Below are 13,798 nucleotides of genomic sequence, written 5' to 3'. Positions count from 1 at the left end.
ATTCTGTGGCAGGCTTGCCACAGCCAAAATCAGTAAAAGCCCATTCCACAAGGAAGTGGGCTCATCTTGGGCGGCTGCCCGAGGGGTCTCGGCTTTACAACTTTGCCGAGCTGCTACTTGGTCAGGGGCACACCCTGACTGAGGAGGACCTGGAGTTCTCTCATTCGGTGCTGCAGAGTCATCCGCACTCTCCCGCCCGTTTGGGAGCTTTGGTATAATCCCCATGGTCCTGACGGAGTCCCCAGCATCCACTTAGGACGTTAGAGAAAATAAGAATTTACTTACCGATAATTCTGTTTCTCGTAGTCCGTAGTGGATGCTGGGCGCCCATCCCAAGTGCGGATTGTCTGCAATACTTGTACATAGTTATTGTTACAAAAATCGGGTTATTCTTGTTGTGAGCCATCTTTTCAGAGGCTCCTTCGTTGTTATCATACTGTTATCTGGGTTCAGATCACAGGTTGTACGGTGTGATTGGTGTGGCTGGTATGAGTCTTACCCGGGATTCAATATCCTCCCTTATTATGCACGCTCGTCCGGGCACAGTATCCTAACTGAGGCTTGGAGGAGGGTCATAGGGGGAGGAGCCAGTGCACACCACCTGATCCTAAAGCTTTTATTATTGTGCCCTGTCTCCTGCGGAGCCGCTAAACCCCATGGTCCTGACGGAGTCCCCAGCATCCACTACGGACTACGAGAAACAGAATTATCGGTAAGTAAATTCTTATTATATCTGTTGTGTATAACAAGAAATAGTGGCTTGCTTATGTGATGGACAAGAATGAAGATGAAGACGAATTAAAAGTGACCTTCCTTCATCCAGCTGGACCTTCACCATCATTCTTCTATCCAAGGAAGCCTGATGTACTATTGATACCTCTAATACAGCGGTGGCCAACCCGCGGATCTTGAGCCGCGTGCGGCTCTTTTATCTGCAGCATGCGGCTCAGTCGGCTCCTGGCCACCACAGCCCCAGACACATGCACGCCTCTCCGGTGGTGGTGTCTCGCTTCAATTCGGCGCCGGTCCGTGAGCCCCTCAGAGCTTGCGGACCAGCAGCTAAGGTTCCTGATTGGCTGCCGGACCGCGAGCTTTGATTGGCTCACGGACCGGCGCCTAATTGAAGAGAGACACCGCCGCCGGAGAGTGAGCAGCAGCACTGGGGGGCATAGCAGGCACTGGGGGGCATATCTGGAACTGGGGGCATAGCAGGCACTTTGGGGACATGTGTATCTGCACTGGGGGCATATCTGGCACTGGGAGCATAGCAGGCACTGTGGGGAAATGTGTATCTGGCACTGGGGGCATAGCAGGCACGGGGGCTTAGCAGGCACCTTGGGGACATGTGTATCTGGCACTGGGGGTATAGCAGGCACGGGGGCTTAGCAGGCACCTTGGGGACATGTGTATCTGGCACTGGGAGCATAGCAGGCACTGTGGGGAAATGTGTATCTGCACTGGGGCATAGCAGGCACTGTGGGGACATGTGTATCTGGCACTGGTGGCATATCTGGCACTGTGGGGACATGTGTATCTGGCACTGCAGGCACTGTGGGGACATGTGTGTCTGGCACTGGGGGCATATCTGGCACTGGGGGCATAGCAGGCACTGGGGGCATATCTGGCACTGGGGGCTTAGCAGGCACTGGGGGGCATATCTGGCACTGGGGGCTTAGCAGGCACTGGGGGCATATCTGGCTGGCACTGTGGGGACATATGTATCTGACACTGGGGGCATATATGTATGTGGCACTGTGGGGGCATATATGTATGTGGCACTGTGGGGGCATATATGTATGTGGCACTGTAGGGGCATATATGTATCTGGCACTGTGGAGGCACCCATTTTTTGGCGTTTTTATATGTATGTGGCACTGTACTGGGGCATTATATGTATCTGGCAGTGTACAACATGACTAAAAACGGGGTTATAATATGAGGTCTTACTTCTACAAACGTCATACCGAAAGGTGTGCACACAAAAATGGGGTTTGGCTTTGTGACAACTAGGCCACGCCCCCGTATTTGCGCATGATAGTGGCTCTTGCTCTTGACTACAGATCTTTTCTGGCTCTTTGCCTCTGACTGGTTGGGCACCCCAAAGTCGACCCTATAAATCCAACTGGAAGAATTTATGTTATGTCTCCTGATGACACTTTAAAAACCACTGAGGCATTGTCAATCTATCTTCAGCTTACATTGTTGACTGATTGATTAATACAATGTCAAGTATTTCTATTCAACTTGATTCTATAATTAAACTAATGAAGCCATCAAATCTATTATTACAATATCACTACCTCAAAAAAGCCGAGTGTATTACTATTGCCTACTGTATTACTTGTTGTAATACACCTGGCTTTTTTGAACTACCTTGCTTTAAATTATTTTTAACTATGAACCCATTATCTTTCCACTTTTACATTTTGACAAACATTTAACATTAGTATAGACTATGTCCTGAAATTTTTGTCAACTCACTTTTTGAGATAATCATGATCAAACATTTCAGTTTGAATTTAGAAAAAGTGTTTTTCTCACAGAGCCTATTGTGTTGTACTGTATATCATAGGAAAGGGCATAAAAACACAGTAAGTGACACTCCCACCTCTCTCTAGCTTAATTAGGAGAGCTGCTATGGCGATTTGAAAATATGCTGGTTGTGTGCATTTGACATACTTTTGAAAACCTTACATAGCCGTAATTTGGAAACGGCATGAGATATTTAAATAAAATGTATTTTTTCCTAGACTACATATATATAGTCTCCGTATACCAAATGTTATCAAAATCTGAGCTGGTGAGGTAAAATCTCACATCTACAACTAAATCTCGCCCAATAATGGGGGTAATTCCAAGTTGATCGCAGCAGGAAATTTTTTAGCAGTTGGGCAAAACCATGTGCACTGCAGGGGAGGCAGATATAACATGTGCAGAGAGAGTTAGATTTGGGTGGGTTATTTTATTTCTGTGCAGGGTAAATACTGGCTGCTTTATTTTTACACTGCAAATTAGATTGCAGATTGAACACACCACACCCAAATCTAACTCTCTCTGCACATGTTAAATCTGCCTCCCCTGCAGTGCACATGGTTTTGCCCAACTGCTAAAAATATTCCTGCTGCGATCAACTTGGAATTACCCCCAATGTTGTTTCGGAACGTCTAAAGGATAGACTTGTAGCAAGGCAATTAGAGAGTGGGGCTTTATTGTATGGTCTATAACTTTCGAAAATTACCGTAAAGACCTCTTGCCAATACCTGCTGAACATGCTGGTATTGCCATAAAATATTAAATATGTCCCCCCATAACTGAACAATTTTTAACAAAATTTAGATTGTGAGGACCACAACTTACGTAATTTTATCTATGAAGTAGTTTAAATTGTAGTTCAATATGATTACGACATTTCAACATAGTGCGCATTAAGCTACTCCACTGTTTATTCATATGTGTGGTGTAAACATCCGCTTCCCACTGTAAATGGGTTTTAGACTTATCATCTGGCCACAAACTCAGTGGGGGTCATTCTGACCCGATCACACGCTGCAGTTTATCGCAGCAGTGCGATCGGGTCAGAACTGCGCCGGCGCCGCAGCACGCCGGCGCATGCCAGAAGGCCGTCGGGCCGCTACGATCGCCTCTGCCTTATTGACTGGCAGAGGCGGTCGCTGGGCGGAAGAAGAGCGGAACGGCGTCGTTTGGCCGCCATTTCGTGTGCGCGGTCCGGCCAACGCAGGCGTGGCCAGACCAAACAGGGGGCGGGCCGGGGAGCAATGAGTAGCTCCCGGCCAGCACGCTAAAGCTGCGCTGGTCGGGAGCTGTGCGATGCCTTTGCACTTCTGCCTGGGGGTGGCGACACTGACATGCGGGGCGGGATAGCCCTGTGCTGGACGTCCCCCCGCATGTCAGTGTGAATGATTGTAGCTGTGCTAAATTTAGCACAGCTACGATCATCTCGGAATGACCCCCCATAAACCAGAATACCAAAAGCTTTAGTACAGTCCATAGTAATCCATGTTATTAAATCTGATGGCAGTGGCCCAATAGAGCCAGCCCTGTGTCCTGAACATACTAGATATCCAGTTATAAATACGCATTTAATTAAAATATTCACCTTTGGGCAAATCGAATTGATCTTGTAGTATAGCAAAAGGAATTACTGAACATCTCTGCAGCATATCTGCAATCTGATGAATTCCCTTTTCTCCTACGTCCTAGAGGATACTGGGGTCCATTTAGTACCATGGGGTATAGACGGTTCCACTAGGAGCCATGGGCACTTTAAGAAATTGATAGTGTGGACTGGCTCCTCCCTCTATGCCCCTCCTACCAGATTCAGTTTAGAAAATGTGCCCGGAGAAGCCGGTCACACTGAAGGAAGCTCCTGAAGAGTTTTCTGCATTTGATTTCTATGTTTGTTATTTTCAGGCAGGGCTGGATGGCACCAGCCTGCCTGCTTCGTGGGACTAAGGGGAGGGGGGGGGGCGGCCCAACCTCTTGAAGGGTTAATGGTGCCGCTCCCCACTGACAGGACACTGAGCTCCTGAGGGAACTATTCTCAAGCCCCACCACGGCGAGCGTACAGTCCGGCAGCACGCCACCACCCCTAACAGAGCCAGAAGAATGAAGAGTGGTGAGTACTGAGCCGGCGTCACGGCTAGCGGGTCGCTGGCCATTATGGCGGCATGAGGGTACAGAGACGCACGGCTTCTAAACGGGCGGAATGTGTCTCCGGACACAGTACACAACTGTATCCCCGTACACTGTACAGGATGTAAGAGAAAATAGGATTTTAATTACCTACCGGTAATCCTTTTACCGGTAATCCTTTTCTCTTAGTCCGTAGAGGATGCTAGGCGCCTGCCCAGCGCATCGTGATCCTGCAGTGGTTGCTTAGTTCAGTACTGCCTAGTTCTTGGTTAAGTACTGTTTTGTTACTTGGTGACATTGTTCAGCCGTTGCTGAGTTTTCAAGCTGGTTAGCTTGGTTTGCCTTGTATGTGTGAGCTGGTGTGAATCTCGCCACTATCTGTGTAAAATCCTTCTCTTGAAGTTGTCCGTCTCCTCGGTCACAGTTCCTATACTGAGTCTGGTATGAGGGGCATGAAGGGAGGAGCCAGCCCACACTCTTAGGGGTATATGCAATTGCGGTCGAATTCCCGAAATTGTCGAAAAACGGGACTTTTTCGCCCAAAAAAAAAAATTTGACAATGCAATTCAGTACTTTCCGTCAAAAAAACGGACTTTCAAAATACGAGTTTTTGAAATTCGACATTTGTCAAATTCGACATTTCTGCAATGGTACAAATGCGGCAATTCGACAAAAGTATATTCAATTGAAGTTTGGAAATTCGACAACAGTGCTTTTAGACAGTAAATTCGTCATTTTCAATCCGCCACACTTTGGTGGGTGAATCTAATAAATTATTTTTAAAACATGTTTTTTTGGTGTTTTTTTTATTGGTAATAGCATATCTATTTATATTAGAAGGGATAAGGTACTTGGCTTGTCTTTTTGGGAGGCACATGTATTATTTATATATTTTAAAAAATATTTTTTTTAATTTTTTTTAGATGGAATGGTAAAATCCCGTAAAAAAATGGCGTGGGGTCCCCCCTCCAAAGCATAACCAGCCTCGGGCTCTTCGAGCCCGTCCTGGTTCTAAAAATCCGGGGGGGAAATGGACAGGGGATCCCCCCTATTTTTAAAACCAGCTCCGGGCTCTGCGCCTGGTGCTGGTGCAAAAAATATGGGGGACAGAAAGAGTAGGGGTCCCCCGTATTTTTTACACCAGCATCGGGCTCCACTAGCTGGACAGATAATGCCACAGCCGGGGGTCACTTTTATACAGCGCCCTGCGGCCGTGGCATTAAATATCCAACTAGTCACCCCTGGCCGGGGTACCCTGGTGGAGTGGGGACCCCTTCAATCAAGGGGTCCCCCCCCCCCAGCCACCCAAGGGCCAGGGGTGAAGCCCGAGGCTGTCCCCCCCCCAACCAAGGGCTGCGGATGGGGGGCTGATAGCCTTGAGAAAATGACAAGAATATTGTTTTTTCCTGTAGTACTACAAGTTCCAGCAAGCCTCCCCCGCAAGCTGGTACTTGGAGAACCACAAGTACCAGCATGCGGGAGAAAAACGGGCCCGCTGGTACCTGTAGTACTACTGGAAAAAAAATACCCAAATAAAAACAGGAGACACACCTTGAGAGTAAAACTTTATTGCACACCTGCCGACACACACATACTTACCTATGTTGACCCGCCGACTGCCACGTCTCCTGATGCGGCTGACCGCGGGTAACCCCACCGCTGACGGCAAAGTTCCCACCATTGAAAGTAATGGAGGGAGCTGTGCGATGCGCTGTCTGAGCTCACACGCGCATACAGCCAATCAGGTGAGTGCAACGAAGTAGCGCTTCCTGTTTGGCTGAAGGGACCTCTGTGACAGGAGTCACGTGGGGTCCCGGCATTCGGGGAAAGGGGTCCCATGTGTAAACATGGGACCCCTTTCAGTCCGCTGGTCCGGGTGTTCGTTTCTTTTTTTTGCCAAGTACGAGGATTTATATCTGGACACTGGATTGAGGTGAGTATAATTTTATTCACAGGTACCCCGGATCGTCGGATCAGGAGACGTGGCAGTCGGCGGGTCAACATAGGTAAGTATGTGTGTGTCGGCAGGTGTGCAATAAAGTTTTACTCTCAAGGTGTGTGTCTCCTGTTTTTATTTGGGTATTTTTTTTCCAGTAGTACTACAGGTACCAGCGGGCCCGTTTTTCTCCCGCATGCTGGTACTTGTGGTTCTCCAAGTACCAGCTTGCGGGGGAGGCTTGCTGGGACTTGTAGTACTACAGGAAAAAACAATATTCTTGTCATTTTCTCAAGGCTATCAGCCCCCCATCCGCAGCCCTTGGATGGGGGGGACAGCCTCGGGCTTCACCCCTGGCCCTTGGGTGGCTGGGGGGGGACCCCTTGATTGAAGGGGTCCCACTCCCCAGGGTACCCCAGCCAGGGGTGACTAGTTGGATATTTAATGCCACGGCCGCAGGGCGCTGTATAAAAGTGACCCCCGGCTTTGGCATTATCTGTCCAGCTAGTGGAGCCTGATGCTGGTGTAAAAAATACGGGGGACCCCTACTCTTTTTGTCCCCCGTATTTTTTGCACCAGCACCAGGCGCAGAGCCCGGTGCTGGTTTTAAAAATACGGGGGATCCCCTGCCCATTTTTCCCCCGGATTTTTAGAACCAGGACCAGCTCGAAGAGCCCGAGGCTGGTTATGCTTTGGAGGGGGGACCCCATGCAATTTTTTTTCGTTTTTTTTTCCCGTTTTTTTAAAAATCGGAACAAAATCCGTCAAATCGGCCGTTTTTCGTCAGCAGGACTGTCGAATCCGTTTTTTATTGAATATGGTCAATTTCGGCACCCACTTGCCGAAATTAGACGGTCGAATTGTGTCAAATTAAAAAACGGCCGAAAAATTGCCGCGATTCGCCGCTAATTGCATATACCCCTTAAACTCTTAAAGTGCCCATGACTCCTAGTGGATCCGTCTATACCCCATGGTACTAATGTGGGCCCCAGCATCCTCTACGGACTACGAGAAAAGGATTTGCCGGTAGGTAATTAAAATCCTATTTTTTTCTAATCAGTAGCTATTCAGAGGTGAACATTCTCAGACATTTAAGAATTATTCTTATTGTTGCTTTATAAAGTTAATAAAATGGTTTTGAACATAACTTACAAAAGATGAACACAAAATTTCAACAACGTTATATAAATTCACATACTGCTTGTCTTAATAACAAAACTGGTTGTACATCTATGTTGCTTAACACAAAACTGCATGGATAAGCAGATTGACAGGGGTCCCCCAATATTCCTGTGTTTACTGGGGTCCAGCCTGTTGAAAGTTGTATTCTTACTCCATATCAAATGGTCCAGAATTAAATTAATTGGTTGCTTGATCATTTTTAAAATTTAAAATTTTTAGTGTGTGATGACCTCTATAAGTTAATAGTCAGAAACTAAAATTTTGTATTCTATGAACTTGGAATTTTTTTTGAAATGTGCTGAAAATAATTGTTTTTATCCCAGCTTTCTATGACTTTTCTGAGCTGAAATACTGCATTTACCCCAAATGTCCGCAACAGTAAAAAAAAGTCCTTCCCCATGATACAAAAATGGCCACCATCTTCATATGAAGGTAAATAAAAATAAAGTAATGGTGGTTTCTGACTACTAACATTGCACACACAAAAAAAAAAAAAATTGTCAAGCAACCAGGGCTGGACCACTCACTTGGATTGAACCTTAGCCTAGGAATTGGTGGATTATTGATTTTTAAAGTTGATATTTAATAACAAAATTAGTCAATATCAGGCTGCTTGGTACATGTGGTGGTGTTTTTTTCTTTCTTTTTTTTCAATTGAAATGTACTGCAGCTATTAAGTGATTAGTAGTTGTTTGAATGTATTTGTTAATATAATTTTAGGCATGGAAAGTCAAGATTATTTATGTAATTTCTTTTTCAATAGGACTGGCACTTTGTAGCTGCTTGATGTTGTACAAAATCCTTGCTTTGCCACTACAAGTAAAACAGGATGGATCAAATGTCTCCAGAAGCCCATGGTTGGTCTATTCTTCAGAAACTGAATGAACAGAAATCGATGGGTCTTTTTTGTGATGTCTCCTTGATGGTAGAAGGTAAAATATTCCTTGCCCACAAAAATGTCCTATCAGCTTGCAGTGAATACTTCTATGCAGCCCTGAGCCGAAATGAGCAACAGCAATTCTTGGTTCTCGACAATGTTAGCTTGGAGGGCTTTAGTCATCTTCTGGATTTTATATACACTTACAAAATCCCCACTTGTCACGTACAGGACTTTATGCAGGCTGCTCAACTGTTACAAGTTAGCCTCCCACTTACTGTTCAAGTAGTCAGTGTGTCCAGCAGCCCACCAAGCAGTACTCCAAAGGAAGAACTCTGCATCCCCGATGATGACTATCATGTTCCTGACCAAGATCCAGGACTGCAGGAAGTTGAGAGTCGGTCTTTAAGAAGAAACCGAGATGATAACCTTTCGAATATCAACAACAACCTCTATAGTGAGGATAGAAGAAAGTTTGAGACTGTGTCCCAGCTAAAAGACAAAGCCAAGATGCACAAAAGACCGTCATTTTACAAAGACACATTTGTCGTCCGGAACCCTGGATTTTTTATGAGTAAACAAGTTGCTAAAAACGGAAGGCTGGGTAGAGAGAGCCCTATTGATGAGACTAGAGAGACTTCCTTTCTTAGCAATGGATTTTCAAGGCAGTTGCCTATTACAATTCACAATGATGGTTCTTCAGAGGAAGCAGATGATGAAGCTGCAGATATCTGCATTAATTTATGCGATGAACCAGACACCCCTGATAGTTTGGAACCAATTGCACTTAATGACTTGAGATTACATGGAGATTCAATTAAACCTAAGATTTATTCTACAATAGTTGGATTGCAGGGTGGTGGTGTGGTGGAGAGAGTGGATGGGGATGAAAACCTTGCAGACGTTGTACATAAATGTGACAAGTGTGAACTTCTCTTGACATATTCTGAGTTTCTCAATCACCAAGATGATCCAGGTGTAAACATCCTCCAGTGTAGCTTTTGTGATAAACAGTTCAACTACAGGTGAGTTCCGTATATCAGTGATGGCCTGGTACACCAAGTTATAGACATCCATGTTGATTGCTGTTCAGTACTACAGACCTTTTGGAGTTTAATACTCTAGCTAAAGAACTTTCAATATGTGCATGACATTGTGGAAACTGCTAACAGGTATGGGTTGCAGAACAGATGTGGATCTCACATTTCTTTGCCCCTCAGCAAGGATTGAGCACACCTAAAATATCTTTAGTATGATCAAAATGTTTGTAACTAAATGTATTGTTTTTCTTTGGGAAATACAAATACAGGGATGTAGTTAGCTTCTCTACAGAATGTCAACAGGTATATTTATTGTTATTTATTAACAGTTTCTTATATAGCGCAGCAAACTCAGTTGCACTTTACAACTGGACACAATTAGAAGACAAAACTGGGTAAAACAGTCGTAGAGGTAGGAGGGCCCTGCTCGCAAGCTTACAATCTATGGGGTATATGGGGGACAGTGGTATGTTGAACCTCGCATAACTACCATGACGTTATATACAGCATTGTTGCTGTGTCATCTTTAGAACTTTTAACATTATGCTTTACTATCATCAGTTCAATGTTCTAGAGCTGACATGGTTATGGTTCTGTACATTGCATTACTAGCATGTCAGGTTTGGCATACCACTGTATCCCAGGTGCTTATTGGCATTCTGAATAAGCCATACCCATCCTCAAATGCAAACCACATTATACAAGTTAAATCAGACAGCAAATAAAGTAGAAGGCATAAAAGAAAGGGTGGCAAGGGACATAATGTTCAGATACTATAAGTAATACAGGCTACAGATCGCACAGCCTTGGCATTGCTTTGTGTCTGGACGTAAAATTATCGCCTTATCCCAGTAAAATTGCATCAGAATTTATAAGATATTTTACTATATGAGCATTTTGGCCAATATTTGTGGTCACATTGGGCACATATTTGGCTGTTTGGTAATTAGACTTTGTGAAATGAATCTGCATATGTGTGGGCAGTGTGAAAACAGTATATTGGGTCCAAAAAAATACTTGAGATTAGTCTAAAGTCATACATGAATCCCAGATAGTATGGTTGTGTCATGAGTATTTCCATTTTCTTATGTTTACATTAGTAAGTGTTGGTATGCCAGGGACAGGTTGCTGTTAAAATGCCTGCTGTCGGGATCCCGGCGTTCAGGATACCGATGCCGAAATCCCGACAATACAAACAAACAATATCCCACCGCAACAGAGCTGTTCCCATAGAGTGGGAATAGATCCTGCGGCGAGCACAGCAAACCCGCAAGGGTAACCCACTGCCGGCATTATGACGTACGGGATTCTGCTGTCGGGATATTGACAAGCCGGCATCTCGTCCGCCAGTAAAAAGTATGTATTCCCCAGCGACTGTCCTCTTAGATGTTAGTGGAACATTTATCTGCAAGTAAAAAGGACCTCTGACATGTACAGTACTTTTCTTTGTTTTTTACAGGCTCTACAAAGCCTTTAGAAAAGAAAGGCCAATTAAAAGGCTTTTTAGTATGCTAAGCAGCCCATTTATCATGCTAATCATTGCTACTGCCATCCTCTGCTCTCCATTAGCATTCAGGCAAGGGGCTGGTGGGGAAAGTACAGAGCTCCGTTACACACGTAATTATACAGGTGCATTTAGGTGTTTGGGATGGTGATTTGAATGAAAAGCTGTAAAAATGCTAAAACTAAAACCTCTGGCAGGACTACTGTACTATATTATTATCTTCTAATTTATAATATTTTGTGCACTTTTGTAAAAGTGTTTTTTTTTTCCTCTTCTTTATTGCTCACATTTAAGTTGTCAGTTGTCTTTGCACCAATCAAGCCACCATGACAAGAAGTTTTACCAGTGTGACCAGTGTGGTAAAGAACTGAGTACTCTGAAGAAGTTACACGATCATGCCGCTTACCACTCAGATGCCCGGCCTCATAAATGTCACCTGTGTGACAAGGCATATAAAGTGAAAAGTATGTAAACACAAAAAAAGTTTTTAGCTTATTTGTCATTTGATGTGTTTGTACTATACAAAAGTTAGATAATTATGCAGGTTCGGCGAAATGTTTTCTGCTGGTATATATTTAAAGGGACTTGAAAAAATAGGGGTCATTCCATGTCTGTTTACCCAGGCATGACACCCACCGATTCAGATTTTCATGATACTTTGTACACTTGATACTACCACATAGTTACTAACCCATGTAAAAAAAAATCTTCTCTAGGCATCACAGTTTTTGAGCTGTAGGGGGTCAAAGTGTTGAAAAATTGCTCGGAAATGCCACTCCTGATGGTCCCTTTTTTAATGAGGTGTGTCTGAAAAAGTCCCTAATCCATGTATCATTTTGAAATTTTGACTCCTTGTCAATCAAAGTATGGAGATTCCAGAATTTTTTTTTGTTTGTTTATTTTTCAATTTCAAAATTTTATTGAAAAAGTACAGACAGTGAGCAAGAAAAAACAGCAAGTATATCCATCAATACACCATAATAAAGAAAAGTTTATAATAACTTTCATAATAGGGACGGAATGAATCGAACCGGTATAAGGGTGGAGAGTAGAGTAGCTCCTACTGGTCAAACCAGTGGATCCCAGGGCAGATATTGTAGAATTCTACACTCCTTTTTTGGAGGGGAGAAATAAATAAAAAATAGCAAAGTAAAGAAAACAAAATATATAAATAAGTAAAGAAATAAATCATAGAGCGGAGATATAAAAGTGGGGGATATTACAGAAAGAAGATAGAGAGAAGAAAGAAAAAAAGAAAGTATTTAGGGAGGATCTAAGAGCAAGCCGAGTTGAGAGAATGTGGTAAATTTACTAAGATGGGAGTTCTATTTAAGATGGGATGTTGCCCATAGCAACCATTTCATGTAATCAGGATTGCACTGTGTTAGCACAGGTCCCAGCAAGGGAGCCTGAGTGGTTAGCCTCTCTTAAGAGCATGATTTCTCAGATTTCTACTAGAGTTGCACAAAATGAGTCTGCAACTCTGGTTTAACAGAACTCTATGGGGTATATGCAATTAGCGGCGAATTGCGGCAAATTATCGGCCGTTTTTCAACTCGACACAATTCGACAGGCTAATTTCGGCAAGTGGGTGCCGAAATTGACCATATGCAATAAAAAACGGATTCGACAGTCCCGCGGCCGAAAAACGGCCGATTTGACGGATTTTGATCCGGTTTTTTAAAAACGGGAAAAAACAGGAAAAACCCGGAAAAAAATGGCGTGGGGTCCCCCCTCCAAAGCATAACCAGCCTCGGGCTCTTCGAGCTGGTCCTGGTTCTAAAAATCCGGGGGGAAAATTGACAGGGATCCCCCGTATTTTTAAAACCAGCACCGGGCTCTGCGCCTGGTGCTGGTGCAAAAAATACGGGGGACAAAAAGAGTAGGTGTCCCCCGTATTTTATACACCAGCATCGGGCTCCACTAGCTGGACAGATAATGCCACAGCCGGGGGTCACTTTTATACAGTGCCCTGCGGCCGTGGCATTAAATATCCAACTAGTCACCCCTGGCCGGGGTACCCTGGGGGAGTGGGGACCCGTTCAATCAAGGGGTCCCCCCCCCCAGCCACCCAAGGGCCAGGGGTGAAGCCCGAGGCTGTGTCCCCCCCCCCATCCAAGGGCTGCGGATGGGAGGCTGATAGCCTTGAGAAATGTGAAAGAATATTGTTTTTTTTCCAGTAGTACTACAAGTCCCAGCAAGCCTCCCCGCAAGCTGGTACTTGGAGAACCACAAGTACCAGCATGCGGGAGAAAAACGGACCCGCTGGTACCTGTAGTTCTACTGGAAAAAAAATATCCAAATAAAAACAGGAGACACACACCTTGATAGTAAAACTTTATTACACAACTGCCGACACACACATACTTACCTATGTTGACCCGCCGACTGCCACAGTCTCCGACGATCCGGGGTACCTGTGAAAAAAATTAGACTCGCCTCAATCCAGTGTCCGGGAGATAATCCACGTACTTGTTAAAATAAGAAAACGCATACCCGACCATGCCGGACTGAAAGGGGTCCCATGTTGACACATGGGACCCCTTTCCCCGAATGTGCTGGGACCCCACGTGACTCCTGTCACTGAGGTCCCTTCAGCCAATCAG

The 13,798-nt window shown here is 44.7% G+C and overlaps 1 protein-coding gene across 2 annotated transcripts in view; it reads left to right on the top strand.

Annotated features, from left to right (window-relative positions):
* Positions 1-13,798, top strand: part of LOC134905680 (myoneurin-like) — a 111,781-nt gene that overhangs the window by 23,031 nt on the left and 74,952 nt on the right. For both annotated transcript variants that reach the window (XM_063914650.1, XM_063914651.1), the window contains exons 2-3: positions 8,535-9,673; positions 11,487-11,656. In XM_063914650.1, coding sequence (XP_063770720.1) covers positions 8,601-9,673; positions 11,487-11,656 — 1,243 coding nt within the window. In that variant the 5' untranslated portion in view covers positions 8,535-8,600. The remainder of the gene's footprint in view (positions 1-8,534; positions 9,674-11,486; positions 11,657-13,798) is intronic.

This window comes from Pseudophryne corroboree, chromosome 1, assembly GCF_028390025.1.
Source record: "Pseudophryne corroboree isolate aPseCor3 chromosome 1, aPseCor3.hap2, whole genome shotgun sequence".
Taxonomy (NCBI): Eukaryota; Metazoa; Chordata; class Amphibia; order Anura; family Myobatrachidae; genus Pseudophryne; species Pseudophryne corroboree.
The sequence above is the reverse complement of the archived record's forward strand: the minus strand, read 5'-3'. Positions and strand labels throughout refer to the sequence as shown.